This window comes from Homalodisca vitripennis, chromosome 4 (genome assembly GCF_021130785.1).
Source record: "Homalodisca vitripennis isolate AUS2020 chromosome 4, UT_GWSS_2.1, whole genome shotgun sequence".
NCBI lineage: Eukaryota > Metazoa > Arthropoda > Insecta > Hemiptera > Cicadellidae > Homalodisca > Homalodisca vitripennis.
This window is the reverse complement of record NC_060210.1, coordinates 42,373,565-42,398,460: the sequence shown is the minus strand read 5'-3', so window position 1 is coordinate 42,398,460 and position 24,896 is coordinate 42,373,565. Positions and strand designations below refer to the sequence as shown.

The 24,896-nt window shown below is 31.8% G+C and overlaps 2 protein-coding genes across 2 annotated transcripts in view; both read left to right on the top strand.

Moving 5' to 3' along the window:
* Nucleotides 1-4,179, top strand: part of LOC124359207 — a 29,789-nt gene extending 25,610 nt beyond the window's left edge. The window contains exons 9-11 of the mRNA XM_046811766.1: nt 826-1,003; nt 2,871-3,019; nt 4,003-4,179. Coding sequence (XP_046667722.1) covers nt 826-1,003; nt 2,871-3,019; nt 4,003-4,074 — 399 coding nt within the window. The 3' untranslated portion in view covers nt 4,075-4,179. The remainder of the gene's footprint in view (nt 1-825; nt 1,004-2,870; nt 3,020-4,002) is intronic.
* An 11,559-nt stretch (nt 4,180-15,738) lies between these two features.
* Nucleotides 15,739-24,896, top strand: part of LOC124359206 (nucleolar complex protein 2 homolog) — a 33,292-nt gene continuing 24,134 nt past the window's right edge. The window contains exons 1-3 of the mRNA XM_046811765.1: nt 15,739-15,885; nt 21,527-21,787; nt 24,024-24,256. Of these exons, the coding sequence (XP_046667721.1) occupies nt 21,553-21,787; nt 24,024-24,256 (468 nt within the window). The 5' untranslated portion in view covers nt 15,739-15,885; nt 21,527-21,552. The remainder of the gene's footprint in view (nt 15,886-21,526; nt 21,788-24,023; nt 24,257-24,896) is intronic.

The window sequence follows — 24,896 nt, the reverse complement described above, 5'->3', positions numbered from 1 at the left end:
CAAAATTTTTGTATTTGCATTTTTACACCATATGTTATTTTAATATTAATTGTAACAAACAATATGTAAATATTTATTTGTGGAGTTGCCTGAAGATGAAACCTTTGGTTTCGAAAGGCCTCGTCCAAAAAATAAACAATTTGGAAAAGTAGTGTTTTTATTAACATTTAGTAATATTTAATAAAATATTGATCATAGTATATTATGCCCTTTTCGATTCCGATCCAAGGTATATAACACTGAGGAAACAGCACTAGTGCTAAAACTGCTTTCATTTGCCAAAAGAAAGTAATTATAATTATTGCTAATGATGGCAAGTTCCTTGCGTCCCAACTTTAAAACATTTTGAATTATAACCCCTTTATCCCTGTATATGTATTATATTTTACATTGTATAAAAGAAAAATTAGATAGTTTTATTAGTAGACAAGAAATACATTACTACTGCATTAAAAACAAATATATATTTGAATAGATGAATGTTCGATTGAAGAAAACCAAAGGCACTTTTATCCTAATGAGGATTAAACTGTGTAATAAACTTCCTGAAATAGCATGGCATGTGTCCATTACTTAAATGAATAAACAGGTAAATTGTAGTATCACAATATAAAGGAATACAACATTTTCCAATATCACTTTTTATTTTGTGCAAGGCCTTTCTGAATCAAAGATTCCATCATCAGGCACTTCACAAATTATCAAATGTTTATATTGGAAAATGTTGTATTCCTTTATATTAGTGATACTACAATAAACCGTTTTTCCAATGCTCCAAGATTCTACAAACAAGTAAATGTTTAGTTATTTAACGGATGACATCAGGTTGGTTCGGGTGAGCTGCAGTACTACTTACTGCGCAATCGACCGTCATATGTGAGCAGAGCCGAGGACCGGCGGCGGTGTATTGCCCAGATGCAGTATCTGCGAGAATTGCGGGATCATAGCAAGCGCCGTCTCCTAAGTCTCACAGAACCTCAGACAGCACCCCTTCCACCACCAGGTAATGCACGTTTTAAACAGTTCGGATTGCCTGGGCACATACGAGTCGAAGGAGTTGTCTACTTTGACAGGTGTGCCACAGGGATCCGTTCTCGGACCTATACTTTTTCTCTTATTTGTGAATGATATCCCTACAGCTGTAAATATGGGTAACTTATGTCTTTTTGCTGATGACACATCCTTCAGCATTTCCAATGGAAACAGAGAGCGACTAGAAACTGATATATTTATTCAGAGTAGTTCTTTGTTGCAATGGCTGGAAAAAAACCAACTTCATGTAAATGTAAAGAAGACAAAACTTGTTGAATTCTATTTAAGATCGTCTCGAACAGATGCAAACTCTTCTGATATAGTCATTGGCGACTTTCGTCTTAATCCTAGTCCCAGCGCTGATTTTCTGGGTCTGGTAATTGATTGTATTTGTCCTTTCACAATCACATCGACAAAGTAATTAAAAAATTAAGCAGCAGTCTGTTCATCTTACGAAGATTGGCTACTTTCTCTAGTAAAGATGTTTTTGCTGACAGCTTACTATGGGTGCTTCTACACTTACATGAGTTATGGCTTGATCATATGGGGTCATGAATCCACTAAGACTAAAGCCTTGTTTACCCTCCAGAAGAAAGCCATAAGAGTGATATGTGGACTCAATCGTTCTCAGTCATGTAGAGGTTTTTTTAGACAAAATAAATTGTTGACGTTTCCTAGTCTATATATACTGGAATGTTTGACATTTGTCTTTAAAAACAAACACCTTTTTCCAGTACAACAGTCAAATTATAATCTCCGCGGTACAAATTCCTTAACTCTTCCAAAACATTCAACAACATTCTTTGAAAAACAAACCCTTTACTCTTGCATAAAATTTTTCAATAACTTGCCATCTGGGTTCAAGGAGGCCAACACTTCAATATCATTTAGAAGGAAGATAAAGTGCTTGTTATCTGAAAAGGAATATTATAGTACTAATTGTTTTCTAATTGATAAGGACCTTTAGTTATTTTAGAAACTAGGCTAGTTCATTTTCAATGTACACTGACGATTGTTATGCATGTAAATGTCTTCAACAATAAAAATAATTTGATTTGATTTGATTTGATTTGATTAAAAGATTAACTGTAGAACAGAAGTACTGAAATGCAAAATCTGTTGACGCAGTTTGAATTAATTGACTTTTATAGAAATTACTTTGATGAATACTGTCCTATAATGTAACCTCAGAGTTACAACATTCTATTAAACATGTAATCATAACATTTTACTTTAACTTTTGAAGTAAAATTGTTGAGTTATCATGTTGAAGTTTGAACTTATATTGGCTTCTTCTTATAATCGGTACATTGAACACTCAAAACCATCAATATAATACACTTTTTATTGTTGTCAAAAGGACTCACGAAATAAAAAATGTAACTACAAATAATGAAGCTATGATGGGAGGGTTGATTTAATATGAATATTGAGTTAAGCTCCATTTCACTTGCTACTTATTGTAGTTTGTGGAATCTGACTCTGGTACAGATTGACTCCAGCATCGGACTTTAGATGTTGCACTAAGCAGAAGGTGAAATGGATCTTAACTCAATAATTGTATCAATAAACTTATAATATTGGTTGTGATTTTTCAATGTAGTGTTTATGATTGCGTTAGGATTATTAAAATAATTGTTATGTGAGCATTTTAAGATCGTTCGTGTTAGGTTTGGAGTGACCGTTGGTGTAACCAGACTGAGAACTAAAGTTCATCAGCTACAATTTCTTCCATTTTAGAACCCATAGGTATGAAATGTGTCTGTTAGAGATGTAGTTCATAACAATCAACTTAAATTTTTTTGTTCACATTTTTGAGAATTGTAATCTGTTATTAGATGTGAAGCGGGTGTTCAGCCAGCAGACGATGCGCCGCCAGACGGAACGCAAGTACAGACAGCTGACAGAAGTGAGAGAGAGACAGCAGGATACCAAGAGGAAGGAGAGCTACCGCACCAACAGGCTTATGGCTGAGATATTCAAAAAGGTAATGAAACCACTACAAGGCTTGTAACTAGCCTTTCAAGGATCAAAATGCATTTAAAAATTTTGAAGCTATTTCCTTTTTTCAGCTGTTTTGGTGTACTTCTTATTAATACATCAGATTTGTTATTATATTTTTAGCTTTCTTCAATTAATTTTAATTTAATTTATGTACAATATTATGATGATTGTATTCATGTAGTCACTTGATCCTTAGTAACAATGTAACTTATCTGCAGTTTAGGCAGAATAATGGCTCCTGATTAAATAATATAGCATGCAAGCTGTATTCAACAGGTTAAACTTGCTTAAACCAATGAAGAATGGGAGGCATCCTTGGGTAGAGAAAGGGAAGGGACAGTAGTATGCTGTAACCTACCAGCGTCTATTGCTGGTTTTTCGGCTTTATAATGAAAAAAACACCCAATATATAGCATTGAAAGAATTCAAACTCAAACTCTGTATTGTCATTAAATAACGTAAATTTTACAATAATAATGTAAGTGTAATATCACATAGTATGGTCATAAATTATAAACAAATGTAAAGTTCTATATCATAATTTCATCAAATAAGTTGAATAATGATAAAAAATAATTAATAAGAAACCACAAATAACACCAATGGAACAAAATCAATAACAACAAACATCTATAAAAATAACAAACAAAGGTTTAAATAACCAAAATATTTTATATTCCATGTATAAATCTAAATAATTTAGGTATTGATGTCACAGTCTAGAAATAATTAAAATAAATATAATTATTTATGATAAACGTTTAAGTGATTATGGCATTTTTATAAACCAATGACATATCTAACAATCTAATAGTTATATACCTTTTGAATCATACTGTATTGTAATTAGGGCCAGTAATTTAATTGTTAGGTTATCACTTATTATAATAAAATGAAGTTTTAACTTATGATATCAATTATATTTTTCAGAAAAGTCAATTGATTCAAGTATATATTTTGTTTCAGAAATTGCAGAAACGAGTTTTGAAAGGAGAAGTGAATCTTTCTAATAGTGTCAGTGTTATCTCTAGTCTATAGGTCTAGGTGTTGTCACTACTGGCCTTTGGGCTTTCAGTTGTTTTAATAAGTGAAACTCGAAAAACAGAATGCATTATATTAATAAATCTTTTTTTAGTTTTATAATTGATTATATTTATTATTTTATTTACTTGATTGATCAATTTATCTTCTTGTGTTATTTTGAGTTACAGATCTATAATAATTATTCTATAGTCTAATTTAAACATTGACTGTGGCAGCTACCCTACAGTGCAGAATCAGATTAATACTTAATAATTGGTCTTACTTAGTATACAGTTGCAGTGAAGGTGTTAGATATTACTTCACATTATGCAAACATTTGCAGAAAGAGAAAAACAACCTATTTTGTCCCTATTGTTCAGATACAGTAGTATATAAAATTAAAATAGACGTGAAAAAATATTACCATAGTAATAAGCGAAATTATATGTACGTTAGAAATCCAAATGTCCAAACTACAGTCCTTAGGATCACTAATTATCTGGATCGCTTGAAGAAACAAAATTATGTTTAAATGATCTAATTATCTTGTGAACTACGAATATTAAGGAGGCTGTGTGGGAGAGGATCTATTATAATGAGAATGCAGTTAGTAGTTGCACACCACTTTACGATGACTCATAATCCTACTGTCATTATCTGCTACTGCAACTGCTGGTGGGCTTGATATATAGAATTGTAGACTTTTTCATTATTGCCCTTAATCTTCTTTGTACTTATTTGTTTATGGGTATTTAGCTTTGTTTTACATTGACGAAAGATGTCTTCAAAAAGAAATGTGTCATTTTCTTAGTTGGAAGACAAAATGTTAATGTTAAATAGGTAGATGGATGTCAGGTGAACAGTAGCTGATATGTTTGACAGGGAAACACTGGGAACATCAATGATTTCCATACTAATAAAAACAAGTACTTGGTTTTAAACTTTGTGCCTATTCTTTATATTAATAATATGGAATTTGTTTGTTGTTGATCAGTAAATTTAGAATTCGAGAGAAAATTGTAACAGTGTTACATATACTGTAATGTATCCTATGATTAAGATCAATCTATTATTTGCAGAATCGTATTATTGAAGAATACTAATTGGCCACTTATCACAGTCACATTTGAATTAGCACAGTTTTGTGTAATTTTCACATAATTTAGTTAAAACTGGTTAATTCTTGTAATTAGTCCATAAATTTGTATAGTATATTAATTGATTTCATGTGAGTAAAATTTGGTGAATGAAAGACAATGAGGTTTACACCTATTCAGCACATGTCAGGACAGTTGGATTTTTTTCTGAATTTCATTAGTCACACTATTCCTTTTGTAGTAAAACATCACTTATCACAAAATATTCTCTTATAATTTACATTTTCAAATACATAATTTCGTACGGGTATATGATTAATTATCAAGAAACTGATTGAAAAGTTACTAGAATAATAAATATTCCATGGCGAGAAACCAGAAGAAGCAACCACTATGGCAGATGATTGTTTATATGGCAGCCCCACAATCGTGCTCAAATTCTTGAATGCGCTCCTTGAGCTCCTGTTGCAGCAGACGCCACTTCAGTTGTTTTAACTCTCGAAGTGCTAACATCGCAGTGTGTGCTTGTCCGTAATTGGTGATATTTTGCAATTTATTTTATACAGCAATAGACTAGAAAAACAGACCTCCAAAATCTGTCTTTATCCTTTCCTAAATGCTGTCGCTAGATAAATAATTTTAGCTTTGCATATCTCCAGCTGGAATCGCTGTTGCTTGCAGAAGTCACTCTTTACATGAGTTAATTTGTTGTTAGGTATTATAATCGATAATAAATTAAACTTTAAGGAGCACATCCAATCACTGGTAAGCAAATCCCTAAAAGACCTTGACATCCTGAGGTCACTGGCTTGTGGGAGGCTAGGTGTCCACCCGCAGCTTCTAACAAAGGTATATAAAAGTGTAATTAAATCTAAGCTGGAGTATGGTTGCTTTATTTTTGGTCATGCCCCAAAAGTCAACCTTAAAAGCCTACAAATAGTCCAAAACCATGCTTTAAGATGCATTCTCGGAGCTATGAAATCTTCCCCAACTAATACTCTGCATGCAGAGGCAGCATTACCTCCCTTACATATAAGGAGAGAATCCTTAACAGAGGAAATATTGTTTAAAACACTAAGTAATCCACAACACCCATGCTATGTGAATATAAGATATTTACATGCAGTAGCTTATCATCATAAGTACTGGGTCAAAAAAACCAAACCTCTATACATGGAACTGGTGAACACAGTAGATAATCTGGCGAATCTAAACAATATTGCAGTAAGTGATTCAAATCTTTTAGAATTCGTTGATAGCCCCCTACTGCTTAAGAACTTAAAAATATCATTTGAACTAGAGATTGATGACACAGTTGGGAAAAAATCATTACTCCCACCAGAAGCCATTAAAGCATTATTTCTAGAATTAATGAGAAAGAAATATGAAAACTATCTAAGAATTTACACTGATGGCTCACGAAGCAAGGATGGCACAGGCTCTGCCGTGTATATACAGGACTTAAAAATAGAATACAAATATAAACTTCCAAACCAGGCATCCAGCTATTCCGCAGAACTGTATGCCATAAAGAAAGCTGTTGAAATAGCAAACGAACAAAATTATGATAACATTGTAGTAAGTTCTGACTCAAAAGCTGCTATACTAGCCATAAAGGCAGCAAGTTCAGCAGATTATGAAGAAAATCTGGCATCAGCCATTACAATCTGCATGATGAGAGGTAATAAATACTTCACTTTTCAATGGGTACCAAGTCATGTGGGGATAGGTCCCAATGAACATGTAGATAGGCTGGCAAAAGAGGCAACCCAAGCAGGTGAAGAACCAACAGATTTTAAAGTGTCATTGGAAGATTTTGTTGGCGCAATTAAACAATCACTACTTGCCCCTGATAGCCCCTCCCCGTGGTATAATAATTACAAACTGAGTAGAAATAAAATAGTAACGATAAATAGACTAAGAATTGGACATGCTTGGGTTAATGAAACCCTATTTAAGATAAATTGTTATTTCACTCCGTTATGCCTCAAATGCAATGCAGGTTCCATAGAAAGTCTTCAACATTTAATCTTTGATTGTGTGCAATATAACGACTTCAGACATGAATTGCTCACTAAACTGAAAGGGAAGAAAATAGATCCGCCTTATATATTGAAAGATCTTTTAACGAGCTTTGATATGGAAATAATACTGGAAATTGTAAGTATTCTTAAATCTATAAATAAGGTAATATTAAAAAAAAAAAACATACTAACATAACTTAAGTCTTGAAAGTGACCTGTCTTAAGAACATGAATATCTTCACCATGGGTTATAACAAAATGTTCTCTCCAGGGCCCATTTCCTGTTTCTGGACTAGGAAGCCGCCTGAAGGGTCTCTGGCGTGAAGCATTCTATCCTTGGAGTTGTTTGCACAACCGTTCCTATTTAATCCTACACACATCAAATACCTTCCTTAAAGAAATTCCCCCAACTTCTTTCAAAGTAACACAACAAACAATAGGAAGTATTAACAATAGACTTAAGGTTGTGACTTAATTGGTTGTGACTAAAACTAACAAATAAAAACAAAAAATAGAAAACAAAACAGAAAACACCCACAACACTGAGAACACCAAGAACAACCTTGTCTCCAAGCATACAACCCTCGTGGATACTGTGTGCAATAGTGAACTTACTGTGTGTAAAAAGTGTAAACTGGTCATACATACAAGAATCGAGGTTCCATGCTCAAAGTAAGCAGAACCTGCTGAAATTCAGCAAACAAGAAGAAGGAAGGAAGGAATGATAACTAAAGTATGTAGCTTTGACTTTCCTTTAGAGTTTTATTTAAATTTTTAGCTGTTTTTAATAATAATGCAAGTCAGAAATATGTAAAATATAGAGAATTTTTTACTGCTATAAAACTCACCTGTAGAGTATTGACTTTGCTTGAATTTTTTTAGTTTTTCATTGTGTACAAACAGCATATTTATGTTCCTGTAATTTTTTAAAATATGTCAATGTGCAATTAGTATGTACATATATAAATAATGTATATTATTATATATATTTTATTACAAATCATATATTTAATTTTCTATAAATTTATATTTTTTATGTGTTTTGAACTTTTATTTAAGTGAGTTTAGTAGAGAGCTATGATGTAGCTTTTGCTACGATATATGATATTTTGTAAACTTTTATGTACTTATTATTTTATGTACTTATTATTTTATGTACTTATCTAATTTTAACATATGCTTGCAATAAGTCCTAAAACCGTGCATCACTACTAGCTACAAACATTTAAATCAACCATTGTTTGAATTGTTGTAGTAATTCTATATCTACCTCTGTGTAACACATACAAATGTAACTTATCCTGGCCCTTTCAGAGGGCAGCTTTACCTAAAGATGTGCATTTTTATGTAAGGATAGTAGACTACTCATTTAACTTTCTACATTATTAACCTTACCATCAAAAAAGTATTTTTAATGGAAAGTTACAATTAGATTTCATACATATACAATTAAAAGAGAACCAATGAATAATAATAAATTAAGAGTAAAATGTAAACTTGTTTCACTCCTTAGAAAAAGCACACAAACTTACTGTAGTGAAACTGTGTTTTAGGATACTACCTGTGAATGTATTTGTCTGAAACTTATTTTGTATACCATACAACAAACACTCTAAATATAACATATACATCATTTTTCTCACTGAAGAACATAGAAACATGTTTTGTTTAGTTATTTTTCTTTACTTTCTACATAATGTTTTAATGCTTCAAGAACTATGTGAAAACAATTTTTGCATCTCCCAGGCTCTGGGGCTCAGCTCATTTCCGATGATTCATTTTTTTTAATTTTGAAGGTTTTCCTTTGCCCCATGGTAAATATGCAATGTAATATCTTACTCCCCTGATTACCCCTTTAATAGGGTACCAGGACCCCTTTTATAAGGATTAGCAGATTTTGACAATGCTTACATATTTCTACATTCTCGTTTTTGTATAATTAGTACAAATACTTATACCACCGACATGACTAATGCATGTTGGGCATAGTTTTCAACACTCCTAAAGTAATACAGTAAGTTGGGATGAGAATTTGTATGGAAATATATCATATATTATATATACTTGAACCTTGTCAAAGAAGAACCCCCTTATATATATATATATATATATATATATATATATATATATATATATATATATAAATCAAATACACATGTTACTATATTTTAGTTTAAAAAAATATAATGTATAACATGGAAATGCCAAATATGGGAAGAATTACTTAATGTTGCCAAATAGCCAATGTTTTAAGTATTGAGAGTTGTAATTTTAAACAAATATGTTCAAACCCATTCTTCCCATACTTGAATGATCATCAGTCTTCCCATATGTAAAAACGATGAAAACCTGTAAAAATTACTTTTTATAAAATAAAAATATACATCTCTTTTTATTATCCAAACTTAGGCCGTCAGCTAAGTTACCAATGCTGTCCATGCGGCGCAATGACATATTTTCATACTCCGAAATTGTTAAAGAAGTAAATATTATGTGATCGTAATAAAATTCATATGGTTGCAAAGCGGAAGAATAAAACTTCTCAAGTATCAGGTTTTTAACACAAAGTGTGTGCTCAGTAATTTTACGGAACTCCGAATCTAGCGAATAATGTGTTATCGATGTTTTTAATTTTAGCATATTGCCCAACCGCACTAATTTTACGTCGTAATCGCGTATTACATAAATAATTGTGTTGTCAGTACCACATATCTCCACTAGAACGCGTGCGCTGTATTACACTATTTCTTATTTGACAGCAGAAATGCGGATCGCTGAAATCATTTCGTGATCAAACCAACTAGAATTTCGATTTGTTATCTTTTTTTTTCCTTTGCCTAAAAGGCGGTCTGGTTTAAATAACCATGAGACCTCGATGTACACTATTGTCCATTTGTTCATCATAGTTTTGATTGTTATAATACATACACCTAATCATCATCCATTCACATATATATATATACACACATCACAGATATTATTTACAAAAAAATATAACAGCACAAAGGTAAAAAATGGATTTTGTCTTCTCTGCCAGGGGCCAATCAAGCAGTATCCTCCTAACCCGAAAGGGTGGGCCACGGATAGAAGAACCCTGGGATTGGTTTCACATATATATCTTAAAAAGTGTTAGTATTGTTTATATTTTTTATAGTCTTTTATTGATGGAAAATAAAAATTTATTTCTTTCTATATAAATTTGGTGATCCTCCATGCTCATAATTTCTCTTAAGCCTGTAGAAAAATTTTGACCGAGTGTTTTGGTCTTTTTTTAACAATTTCTCTCTTTCACAATAATATTTCGGACATTTCATTAAAATGTGTTCAAGCGTTTCATCTGAACCTAATGTACAATTTAGGCATAGTGGAGTGAAATAACATTTAATTCCATGTAAGCAGGTGTTTACATTCGCATGGCCTAACCTAATTCTAACTATATTTACAATTTCATTTCTAGTATAGTTTGTTGCCTTAAACCATGGTTCCCTTGAAAAGGCTTTTTTGACACTTATGTACCATTGTGCTTTGTTACTTGTATTAAGACTATTTGTCATTGTCCTTATATTCCTTGTATTCTGATACGATTTGAAATCTGCCATGGTTGTGTAAAATGCTCTAACATTATTTACATTGTGGGCTGAGGACTTGGCTAATTTATCAACAACTTCATTACCTCTTATTCCCATATGTCCTGGGACCCATTGTATAATGTACGTATTCGTGTTATTGTCTAGTATTTCTTTAATTATGTCATTATCTTTTACCATGCCAAACTTTGTATTTTCAATAGCTTTGATAACGGATTGGCAGTCAGAGCATATAACTACCTCAGTGTTCTTCAGTGATTGGGTGTGCTGTACAGTTTTATAGATAGCTATACTTCAGCTGTGTAGCTTGAAGTAATATTGTTAAGTTTAAAATTTAGTCTGGTGTCAGTACATGGAATATAAATCGCATCTCCTGTGCCATTATCTGTTTTAGACCCATCTGTATAAATAATAAATTTTTCTTTGTAGGTTATGTTTACCATTTCTTGCCATTCATTTTGTAATAAGACATTATTAACGTTTTTATCTACTTTTCTATTATTTACTAGAATATTGCAGTTTACATTAAAGTTAATTAGCTCTAAGGGTAGTATTAATTCATGTGCAGCTGTAAATTTGACATAATGGTTTTCAGTTGGGTTGATGTGCTGTGCTGTGTTAATTGTTGAAATGTACAATGTTTTTTTCTTTTTTCTCCAGTAAGGGTGATTATCGGTATCTATTTTCATATGGAGATAACTTAAGTTTTCATATCCTGGATGGTTGGGGTGAGTCATAATTTTATAAACAATTCTCTCTGCAAGTGTTATTCTTCTTATGTTTAAGGGAATTACCGCACATTCCGCTTGAAGTCATATAACTGGAGAGGTCCTAAAAACTCCTGTGGCTATTTTTAGAGCTTGGTTTTGTACTACTTCTAGTTTATTGAGTATATTCCTTGGGGCATGGCCATATAAAAAAGAACAATAGTCAAGCTTAGCTCTAATTAGGCCTTTGTATATCGCAAGTATGAAGTGGGGATTTGCTCCATTTCTGTTACATGCTAACATCTTTAAAATATTAATATATTTCAGACATTGTGTATGCAATTGTTCAATGTGCGGTTTAAATGATAGTTTATTATCTAAGGTAACACCTAGAATTTTTACCTTATCGGCTACTGTGATCATTTGTCTGTTTACGTAAAAATTGTTATCTAATAGGTAATATCGCAATGGATGTTTTTTATTCATCGCCAGCAGTGACTCGAGCAAACAGTGGCTTTCATTTCATTAGTATACCCTAATCCAGTCCTCAGAGGAGTAGTTTTTATATCAATGGAAGTTTTCCCAAATAATCTTGCCTTATCAGGCAAACCTAATCTGGCTGCATTATACAAACCAATCAGCCTTCTACCAAAAGTTCCAATTTTTTGAAGATATATCCCTTAAGCTTTAATGATTAATGATAACTAAAAAAAATAATATACAAGACCATCAGTCTGTGTTCAGGCAAAGGAATTCAATAACTGAACAGTGCATATGGTGGCGCTAATTATAATAAGACACGAAACATACATACAAAGGTTTTGTTTTGCTGCACTTCTTGGTGTACGTCAAGCCCTTGACAAGGTATGAGCATCAGGTGCTGTTGTTTATAATCAAAGAAATTTTATCACTCATATTATATCAAAACCAACAAAATATACATGTTCAGGTCACATTGACGACATCAAGTAGAACAGGATAGCACATTAGGCCCTTTTTATATACACATTGTATTTATGTCTGATATTCCAACCAATTCAGAAACAATATCAGTGACGTTTCCTGATTATAAAGCGAGCAGTGTTTGCCTCTCGTTGTGACCAAGTTATAAATTCAGACACATTAAATGATTTACTGAATACAATATCTGATTAGCTTAACTAGGCTATTAAAGAATTTTAAAAAAGGCGAATAAAACCATGTCTGTCTACATCTCCTTTATCCTCAAACCGAGGAATTTCCCACCTGTAAGACCGCTTTTATACTGTATTAGAAAACAAATGCTCCTCAGTATTTTACAAATGAAGGGATTTCAGAGTGCAGTTAAATATATGCATATGCATTCTTGATAATTACAATTATATTCGTAGTCTAAGAGCAAAGTTATCAGACAACATAGTCTAGACAACAGATATTCATCCAGTTACATTTAATAAAAATGATAAAACTGTAGTATTGTATTGAATACGGCGAGAGAAACGTCTCAAATAATATTTGAAAGAATTGTACCGCATACTATTCTTAAAAATCTTTAGTAGCCTTGACTCTTAGAGGTAGGCTGAATTACATTATTAGACACTCTGGGTAATAGCTAATTTTAAATGATCTAACACTGTTGAATCAAGGTTAATACTAAAAGTACTGTTCTACGGCCAGTACTAGTTTAACTGCAGTAACCATAAGTGACCCAATTGCTGAGGAATTATAAGCATAAAATAAAAGGTTGTATTTAATATCCCGAAGCCTTTCTTCAGTGCTTTAAAAAACATATTATGCTAAATATCAGGCATGAATAAAATCCAAACATGGATACAAATATAAAGCATCTCTTGAACCGCTTAGACGAAAGATGGATTTTGAGTAGCTCTCATTTGGACATATAAAAATATAAATGCAATATTAGTTTAAACAGCTCAGTTTTACAACACTTAATTTAAGTCAATAGTCGTAACACTTCAAGTATTTAGAAATACACTGACTGGGTTGAACCTCCAACCCATAAATACAATACAATATAAATGACCTAAGTATTCCAATACTCTTGTTCCGTGTGTTCATTTTCGGTCCATACAATACCCAGGAAAAACGTTTGCTCTAATGGAAGGGCTGCAAACTTTAAAACTTCTTATTGGTTACCTACACTGGTGAATGAACTTGTTTAGCTATGTATAAGTACTACCGCTGTATCTCAAATTTAGGCCGAATCAGATATATGCTAATAGCGAATGTATAATAGCTAAAATATATAGGCTTACAGATACATTGCCATATACATACATAAATTGAGTATTACGTTTCGAGGATTGAAATCTACCCATTTCCTTAAGGGGAGCAGACTACTTTAAAATTTAATTTTTATGAGTTTTCTGTTCTTGGTATTACTGGAAAGATTGAAGTTTCCTCTTTAAAATGATATATAACATGATATGGTTTGAAATTGGCTTATTTGCAAAAAAAATATTTTTGTAAGGGCTTGCAACAAATTTCTTCTATCGAAAACACCGCGCAAAAAACATAATTCACATAATGTACCATATTGTGGTAAATATATTGAACTGCTTTTATTTGAGTGTCTTTGGAATAAGCTGTTCTAAGCATGTTGAGTCAATGAAAGTGACTAGTTAGTAAATAGCAACTTTTAGGTTATAAATTAAAAAATTAAAAAAGTCCAATCAGATGGGAAGAGGATTGGTGGACAAGGCCGTCTAACAGGGCATGCTATAGACACCATACAAATCTTTTATGGCCTAGCTATCAGACGGAATGCCACGAAAGGTGTTGAATCTATGAAAACTGGAATATGGGCTGAACATTTCTATTTTGGCTCCACCGACGAAACACCTGAACACGGATTATGCCCGAAAGATAATACTTGGTGTAAGTTCAAAAAATCAAAACTAGATGGTACTGAATACAAACATTCAGCGCATACTCACCTTCCCTCTGCAGTTCTTGAAGAAATAAAACCTATTTTTAGGGACTTGGCCAATCCTGTCCTACTTGCCAAATGTGCACAATACGCAAAATATCAGCGAACCGCTCAACAATATTATATGGAGCAGACTACCAAAAAAAGTATTTGTAAGACTAGGAACCCTTGAACTAGGTGTGTACGAGGCAATAGCAGGGTACAACAAGGGAAACATTACAAAGTGCCATATGTTCAAGCAAATGGCTGGTGAAACCTGTGTTTCAGCGATGAAAATGTTTGATGTCCGAAGAATAAAAAAAAGCAGAAAAGTCAATACAAGAACTCCAAAAGAAGTGTAGGCAGCAAACTACCCTATAAAGAAGGAGGTTAGAAGATGAGTTTGAGGAAAATAAAGATCCTGGCAACCCAGCCTACAGCCTAGGACACTATTAAATTTGTTTCTGTAATTTTCCGTAAGTTGCATTTGTTTCATTTTAAGGTACAATTTTTTCCAAAACCACTTGACTTAGAGAGCTGAAAATTGGTACATCTATAGATGTCACTGTTTTACACAAGTGGACATGTTAAGTGTTAGAGAGGGCTTCTTAGCCCTAACTTCGCCTGGTAAAATAAGACATTCTTTACTTTTTTTACATGTGGAAAGTTTTATACTTTTCTTCATTTTTGTTTTGTACAACTTTTTCCTCTAAAAATTTGAAGTTTTTTACATTCAAACGAAAAAATAACCTTTTTTAAATTTTGGTAAAATATTACAAATTGTACATGTCCACATATGTAAAAAGGTGCATTCTATTAGTGTGCTAAATTGCAACTCTCTAAGTCAAGTGGTTCATGAGAAACATGTACCTATTATAAGTTAACATGTACAAGATAGAGTTTTTCAAAGTGGACTGCTCCCCGTGACCAAATCCCTGGTGTGTAAGGTTAAAACTGGTGTGACACACAAAACTTAAAACTAGTAAGTACGTAATAAGTTTATCACTACGCTTATAGTTTTAATTCATATTAAAAATTTTTATTGCTAATAAACTTATCCAAAATATATAAACCGTACCAAAAAACCATAGTGATATTGGGTTCAGACGTATGTGAGAACCATGATAATAGGAAATAAAAAAAAACAGTAAAAAATAAAATATGTATTCTATTAAATTGTACCTAAAAACAGACATTGTTATAGAAAAAATAAAGAATAGAAAGTACATGTGAAAAATTGGTTTTTGTTGTGTACAATATAAAGCATACATCAAGAACATAGTCATAGATTCAACAATGCAGATCAAACTTTGTCTGCCGCGCGTTCGTCATCTGGAACATTACTCTATGGTCTGTACCCGGTAACATAACCTAAAATATTATTTGTTTGTGTGCGTGATTTCTCTCAGTGTTTTCACGTGATAGTTGATGGTTTGGAATGTAATATTCCTTCTGTTCAATAATTAAATTTTACATTGTTTTTTTTGTGAAACTTAATTTAAGGTAAGAGTTTACATTTTAAAAGGCATGAATTAGGTTTCAACCGAAATACACACGATTAAAAGTCATATTTTATTGACATTAACCTCTTTCAATATATAGATGGACCTAGGCTAAGGGGAAACATACATTTTAGAAAATATACTTTGGTCTAACTAGTTAGTTCATTTCATGATTTTTTTTTATTTCCCTACATTGAGGGATATTGTTTACTTTAGCCATTTTACCTATAACCATTTAAAACCACTTTTCCGACAAAACTGACCATATATTCCATCCATAGAAAGAAGGAGTATCCGGACCTAGTTCCTAACTAAATTCTAACTTAGTGCATCATCTTAACCCATACAAAAGATAGGTTGGGTTGCTATTTACTTTAGCAGCTTCAATTATAAGGATCTCAAATCACATCATAATCTCAAAATACCCAAGACAGAATTTTTAGGTGATGGTGCTGCATAATTGCACAATAACTGATAATATGCTTAAATTTTTAGGTTAGATATTTTAGGTTATATCTTGAGTAGTCCAACAATCTAGGAAATTGGTGTTCCTGGGTGGGGAAATAACAAGGTAAGGAGGGGTAGGAAAGAGGTGGAGGGGATAATCAACATCAACAAAACCAACAGAGTTGAAGAAACAGGCCAACAAAGTAGAAGAAATTTTAGATGTCTGATAATTTTTTCAACAACTTCTACCTCTATATCGATGTTTATTTCGGTGTACTCTCCTCTGCACTTGTTTCTAGACATTTTTGCACCATTTTATACCAATACACTTTTACGTTGAGTATCTTGTTATTGATTAGTTATTTTCAGCTATTTCGTGATTGGTCAGACTTTATGCGTTGTACATTCCAAAATAAATACATTGTGATTTTTGTTTTCACGTCACCATTAGCCGTTTTGTATGGTCGTCTTTTCAAGTGCAGTCAAGTTTTGTGGTTTATAACTGATGAATGGAATAAATTCTTCATTATATTCAACAAGCTGATTACCCTCACTGGCATTGTACAAAAGTTCATGTATTTCATCACAATGTATATGGTCCTGTTTACTGAAACTTATTGTCAAGCAGTAAAAATACTCAAAACAGAGACAACAACAAAATCATACATTGCTGAACAGTACCAGATAGATGGGTGGCTACTGCGCATGACACTGTCCGCAGTTCCATCCAATATTGCTGTGATTGTTTTGCACCAACCAATAAACAGACCCATGCTAGCAGTCGACAACAGCAGAGTCGGAGAGCACAGCGCTGCTCCAGTGCTGAGTACCACACCATGCTACTGAATAAGCTGTGATGGCACCTGCCCCAACAACACTTCTCAAATAACAATCTCTCGTTACCCTGCAGTAATTACTCTCATCATAAAACCTTTGTCATTATGAAAAAAAACTTATTTCATTTAAACATGAAATACTTACTGGTATGTCTTTACTCATTTGGACATAGTACATAGATGACGTACCGGTAAGTTGCTACTACTTTCCCAGTGAAACTCATACTCTTCAAAAGGTTAATTACATTTCTTAGCTGCAGTATAATAACACTGGAATAATCGGTAATATTGAATCATCAATATTCATGAGTAAAGCATCCTTGACATAACTACTTAAACCAAATTACGTTATAGACATTTCAAATTAAGTATAAAAAGTAATATGGTGAATAAAAGACAATCTAGACTATACTTGTATACATAAATATAACAAATGAAACAGTATATTATTGACTTCCTTTTTACTATTTTGAAGGATAAACGTGTCCGACACAAATAAAACATGTACATAACTATTATATATGCTGCTATTACAGATGGGCAGTATTAGTGTGAGTAACAGGTAATTCAGTGGTAATCTATTAACGGGATATTGTACAACATGATATGACGTCGGAGATGTTGGATGATCTGGGACGTGATCTGAGATGGGGAAAATGCCAATCGGAAACACCCTTGGTCATCAGTGCGGGCTTGAGTGCCGCCAGGCGCCACCCCGCACTTCTGTTAAAATAAAAAAAAACATCCCTCAAGTACACGAATTCAAGCTCAGATCACGTGAGTGCTTGTAAAGGTTATCTTTAACTTTTTATATTTATAATACGTATGTATAGCCTAATAATAAATAGTAGATAAGGACATTGCAGTACCCAATAATAGTGTTGTATAGTGAAAATTTGAATTTACCCGTTTATAATTTTATCAGTCTATGTTACATCGTAGTGAGTTAGTTAAATTTTTGTATGCTAACATGTACCACGGTAATAGGTTACTGGAACGTTATACCTCAACACGTTATTTTGTTATAGGTTATTAACAAACAACAGTATTTCCTGTCTCTAGCGGCTATTACTAAAATAGGGTCAGTCCATTTCAAATCACCCAATAAAAATAAAATTTGTTGCTCAACATTTTTTAATTTGCCTAATTTTTTTATTATGAGTTCCCTATGGGTAGACAATCACAAAACACTATTTGAAAAAATTTTTACAAGCCATAGTTTTTTCCTGGCGGCCATTTTTAAAATGGCGGTTTTGCAGATTTTAGTAAAATACGCGGTTTGTGAAAATTTTAATTGCCAAGCTATTTTTAAAGATATCAGAATAATCCAAAAACCAGTGTGTTCAGCATAAAATGATCTTCAATTTGACATTATAATAATGTTTCTTTTGTGCAAGAAAGTCAGTCAAACTTGTTCTGCAAAATCTCGGAAGAAAATCATCAATTGTTACTTTTTAAGACCATAAAAGTTTAAGAAGGAAAAGAGACTCACTACTAATATTTTATTTTCTTTGTTGAAAACTAATATAACTACCTACTGAAAAAGTTTTAGCCCTAAGAATGCTCTCCTTTTTTTTTCTAGAGCTTTTCAAAAATGGCCCGAAAGCCTAATTAATGTCAATTTTCTAGGGTTAATAACTAAAAAGGGACTGAATGAAAATAAATGAAAATTTTACAGAATGTTCTTTATACAAATAGGAATGTCTCATAAAAAAATTATGACTGAGACTTAACTACATTTAGAGATATACAGCATCGAATTTCAGTTAAAAGCGCTACCCTTTTTCTGGCTTGTGCGGTACCAAGTTAGTAAACAAGGGCTTGTTTAAATTCATTAATGTTAACAATAAAACTTATATTTAATGCTCAAAACATTATATTCCTTATTTAAACCTACTTAGGATTTACAATAAAAATTATTTAAATAAAACCAGAAAAATAATGGTATAAATAAACAATACTCATAACCACAAAATAGCACTTGCGCACTTTAGGAAAAATAATTTTGCTTAGATCTATTATACTGTCAAAATGTATATGCATTATAATTTATGTTCTAAAAATATAATATTTTCAAATACATTTTATAAAATACATGATGTAAAAATATGTGTTAGTAACTGAGGAATATTTTAAAATAGTAACTCATAATCTTACACAGTGAGAACAATAGGTATGAATCATAATTCTTCAACTTAACTTACTGATACAATTTTGTACTACACTTGTATACAGTATCCACATAATGTTGTTCTTCTGTGCATTTTAGATTTAAAACATTGGTTTCAATTACTTGTTGGCTGCAATTTTCATCAGCGAATTTAAATAAAGATAATATTTCATTACATAGTTTCTCATTTATGTTATGTGTCCTACCAGACACGGTTGTTAGTTCCAGTGGAGTCACCTTTCGCACTATTTTCTTAGCAGGCACCCAGGCAGTGTCATTTTTGGAAAGCTGGAAGGCAGTTTTTGGTCCAGAAGGGTGAAAGAAATGCACCAATACATCATTGTTGACTTCATTTTTTGTCTTCGATTTTACCAAGCCACCACTTGTCATCATAGATACAAGCAACATAGTCATTACTCGTAAAAGATGATACATTTGTGAAAAGTATCAATGTTTGATGATCATCAAAGTTTGAGCCTGCAGAAGTAACAAAACATCTTATTTGGTTGCCACTTATGGGGATGTATCTGTGATAGCTTCTTGTTCCTTTCACTGGTAAACAGCATTTCAAATCTCTTGGTAAGTTTTGTTTCCATTTGCTTGATTTCGGCTGAAGGAACAAAAATGTACTGAACTCCAGTAATATTTTCTCAAAAAACATTTGAACATATCTTGTGGAGTCAGGATATGTTCAGTGTAAGGTCTTTTAAGTGAAGCTCGTGTAACTTCTCGTTTCGTGGTTCCCCCAATACCATCGCAAGAATTCTTCCCGTGTGATGAGGCAAAGAAATTCCATTCTGCTTTTAAACCGAAATCATTTTTGTGTAGGCAGACATTAATGAAGTTTTTCTTATTTTTGTACTGGCTGCTTGCTCCATCGCTAAAGTAAATTACCATTTCAAAAATTAGGGTTTATCTTCTTTATTTCACTAATTAGGTGATGTTGAAATATGTACAGTCGTGGTATTGTGATCAAGATGGTCACTAATTTTTCTGGTTTTTAAATAATTTTTATTGTAAATCCTAAGTAGGTTTAAATAAGGAATATAATGTTTTGAGCATTAAATATAAGTTTATTGTTAACATAATGATTTAAAACAAGCCCTTGTTTGCTAACTTGGTACCGCACAAGCCAGAAAAAGGGTAGCGCTTTTTAACTGAAATTCGATGCTGTATATCTCTAAATGTAGTTAAGTCTCAGTCATAATTTTTTTATGAGATATTCCTATTTGTATAAAGAACATTCTGTAAAAGTTTCATTTATTTTCATTCAGTCCCTTTTTAGTTATTAACCCTAGAAAATTGACATTATTAGGCTTTCGGCCATTTTTGAAAAGCTCTAGAAAAAAAAGGAGAGCATTCTCAGGGCTAAAAACTTTTTCAGTAGTTAGTTATATTAGTTTTCAACAAAGAAATAAAATATTAATAGTGAGTCTCTTTTCCTTCTTAAACTTTTATGGTCTTAAAAAGTAACAATTGATAATTTTCTTCCGAGATTTTTGCTGAACAAGTTTGACTGACTTTCTTGCACAAAAGAAACATTATTTATAATGTCAAATTGAAGTTCATTTTTATGCTGACCACACCGGTTTTTGGATTATTCTGATATCTTTAAAAAATAGCTTGGCAATTAAACTTTTCGCAAACCGCGATTTTACTAAAATCTGCAAAACCGCCATTTTTAAAAATGGCCGCTAGGAAAAAAACTACGGCTTGTAAAATTTTTTCAATAGTGTTTTGTGATTGTCTACCCATAGGGAACTCATAATAAAAAAATTAGGCAAATTAAAAATGTTGAGCAACATGACCTGGGTGATTTGAAATGAATTGACCCAATATCATACAAATTATTTAACTTTGTTTGAATTCATTTAGAACAATAATGTCAAACTGAATTAAAGGTTATAGACTTTAAGATTGTGTATTATAGTGAAGCTATATTTTTGTATTGTCACAAACATTTACGCATTTTAGATTATAGAAAATAATACAACTGTGTTTATACTAGGTTTGAGCAGCGTAGTACTTATAATTACTTAACAGAGTAAACATATCTGACAGCATTTAAATTGTTCTAATCGTGATTCGATATTGTAAATAATTCGAGTGTTGGGTGCTTATATATTGCAGCTGATTTGTTTGTGTATTATATTGTAGCTAAGCTCTGTAATGTGTAATTTTTTTTGTAGTGTGCTCTTCTCTGTAACAAGTTATTATGACTGTTGATTTAAAAAGAAATATGAAGAGAACAAGTGTATTCAAAAAACGAGTAACAAAGAAAAAAACTCGATCTGTTCCTTCATTGATAGCTAAGAACAAAAAAGCTCTAGAAAAACTGAACCCTAAAGAATCATCTGAAGAAAGTGATGTTTCCAGTGTCATCTCAGAAGTAAATGGAGCAAGTGATAGTGATGAAATAACTGGAGCACCAAATACCAAAGATGCACATGGTAAGTTTAAAACAGCTGTTTTTAACTCTACAAACCTTTGCTGTTTATAACTGCATAACATGTTCTAAATAAATGAGTTACTCTACAGAAAATTGTATAATAATTTATGTGGTAAATATTAATACAGTTTTATGAATTGTTGTTATTATATTGTCTACTATGTACCAGGCGTCCTGAGTGGAAAGTTGAGACATTTTCAATAAAGTGATTTTATTAGGCTGGAAATATATTTATTATTTTAGGCAAAAGCCTTGAATGGTAATACTGATATTTTTACGTATAGACAAATTCTTTTAGTTGTTTTGTCAATTGGTTTTTATATCTAATGTATTTAAGAATTGCAGGTGTAGGCCCATTGGAGTTACTCCAAGAAAATGGAACTATTGGACTCCATAGAATTAACTTAATATATTATTATGTTAGTTCAATGAACTAGAGTATTTTATGCACATACAATGCAATAAAGAGTCTAAGAATCTAGAAACAAAACTTAATCAAATCTTTCTTTTAAAATGTGCAAGTAGTGAGAAAATTTCTCATTCAATTAAGCTGATTGATGGAATGTGTTTCACATATCTCTATATAATTGTAAAAAAGCTGACTTATACCATTGTGTTCTAGTCAATTGCCTTTCCAAGGAACTTGATATTGGAAAGTTGCAATTATGTTGTGTCTTCTCTTTTTGTTAATAAACGTTATGAATAGTATGATATATATGGGGTATTTGTTTTGAAAAAGACAGACTCGTAATAAAGTCCTCCAATTTGTGTTTCTTGGTAGAATCATAAATAAGACTGCACACTTATTACCTGATTGTTGTTCTGATGACATTGGTATAACCGGTACCAGTCACATGAACATGTAGCTCAAGTATTCAAAGACAAACTCTTCCAAGTTGTTATTCTCCAGGAAGGAATTAAATTATTATTACTATCATTTCTGTCACTTTTTACTTTCCAATAATGATCTCTCAAGTTCTGATTCTTAAATAAAACATACCAGCTGCCATTTACAAACAAAACTGGGAAATCAGAACAAAATATACACATTTAAGCTAATTGTCCCAGATGATTTGTGTATTTCTGTGAAAACAACAAAATCCCAAACATAGCTGAGATTATTCAAATATATATATATAATTTGTTCAGAAATAAACCAGTTACTGCTAAACAGTGTAAGTGCGTTTATTGCTAAACGCTGACTTGAGGATTCAGTATGAATGTGTTTTGGCCTCTGGTTCACTGAACAGAAAGATGTACACACTGTGCCTTTTGCCTGCAACTTATAAAACTATAACTTTCTTGAGACAAAATGAACGTTATTTAGTCAAATGATTTTTTTTTCATCCAAAATATATACAGTATACCGTTTAACATATAAACATTATAAATATATACCATTTATATGTTTATTTTAATTTACTATATTTCATGGTGAATAACAATAAGTGGAATATGTTAAAACTTAAGTAAGAAAATAGTTTTTTTTAGTGAAGTTCTGCAAATTAAATCAATTGTGTTTGGGATTTCAGTATCTAGATACCTTATAAAGGTTTATTGTGGTATTTGTAGGGTACTTTAAAAAGAATGTAGAGGATCGATACAGTTAAGAACTAGAACAAATTTAAGCTACCAATTATATAAATATAATCCTACTGACTAAGGCTATAACTAAAATAAAAATTTGTATTCTTTGTTTGATGGTTTAAAAAAAATTTTAACCTTCTCACCTTGAGTATATTCCTGCACGACTAAGGTTATGTTGAAAGTAAACATTTTATTCTGTGTATTTTTTTTTTCAATATTCTCTCCTTGAGTAAAATACAGTATGTAAAAAATCAAGTTTTGGTTAACATTTGTTGACTGAAGATTGCTCTCCAGAGCAAAACGGAAATATTTCAAGAAATTAATTGTGTTAGCAATGTTTTATTGCGGTGTGAACCAGAAGACCAATGTTAATTATGATGCCGGCCACGTAACCATGTAAAATTTTGTGTTCACCTTCTTAAATTATCCAAACATTTAAAGGACAATTTTCTTGTTTTACTGTAGACTTACTTACCTTAAAGTTCACCTAATTTATGAATTTTATCTTTAGACAAATAATATCTGGGAGTAAAAAAAAAAAATATATTTTTCAATGAGTGATTTGGTTGCTTTGTATTATTGTATTAATTACGTAGTTGGAAAAGCAAATCATGTGAAAACTAACCTCATTAATATGTTTCAACCAACAGATGATGAAGTCTCAAGCTCAGATGAAGATGCCGGCCAGGATGATGAGGAAGACTTATTTGACGATAAGCAACACAAGAAGTCCCTGGCCAACTTAAAGAAAACTGATCCAGAGTTTTATCAGTTTCTGGAAGAAAACGATAAGAAACTTTTACAATTTGATGTGTCAGATAGTGAATCGGGATCAGAAATTGATGATAATGAAAAAGTACACAAGCCACCAGAACAGCTTGAGGTATGTAATTGAAATAAATATTTCAAGAAAATAATATCATGCCAAGTGTTAAACATTGTTTTTATTTTGTAAACCAGATAAAACAAAAAGAAGAACATTTATTAAATCAACACTCAGAAGTAACACAACCTAGATATTTCAATTGTAGTAATTACAGTTTTACCCTTATATTTATTAATTTGTATAATTCAAATTTTGAAACATCACTGTCATTTTATTTACAAACAAGAAATATTTTAGTTGAAACTAATATTAAAAACCAGTTAAATTGTGTTATTATCAGAAAGTTAGTAAATTCTGAAAAACAGAGGAAAAACAGTAGGCATAATTGAATTACATCACAATTTTATTGTTACTTGCATTAATTTTTCTTATTTTCTGGAGTGTCATAAAATAATATAGAAATAATCTCATGTAAATACTGAGGAAAGTGTTGTTTATATTTTTCTTAGCATTGTGGAAGTGATAACATATATGTAGGTATTTAAATGAATAGCATTCTTGGTATCCAAGTATCCAATACATTAACTACAAACATTGATAATCAATAGGCCATATTTTAGAAATTAGCTACTAATAAACTAACATGTCACAGACTACATAGGTTTTCCAGCAATGCAACTCATAAATAAAAAATGGT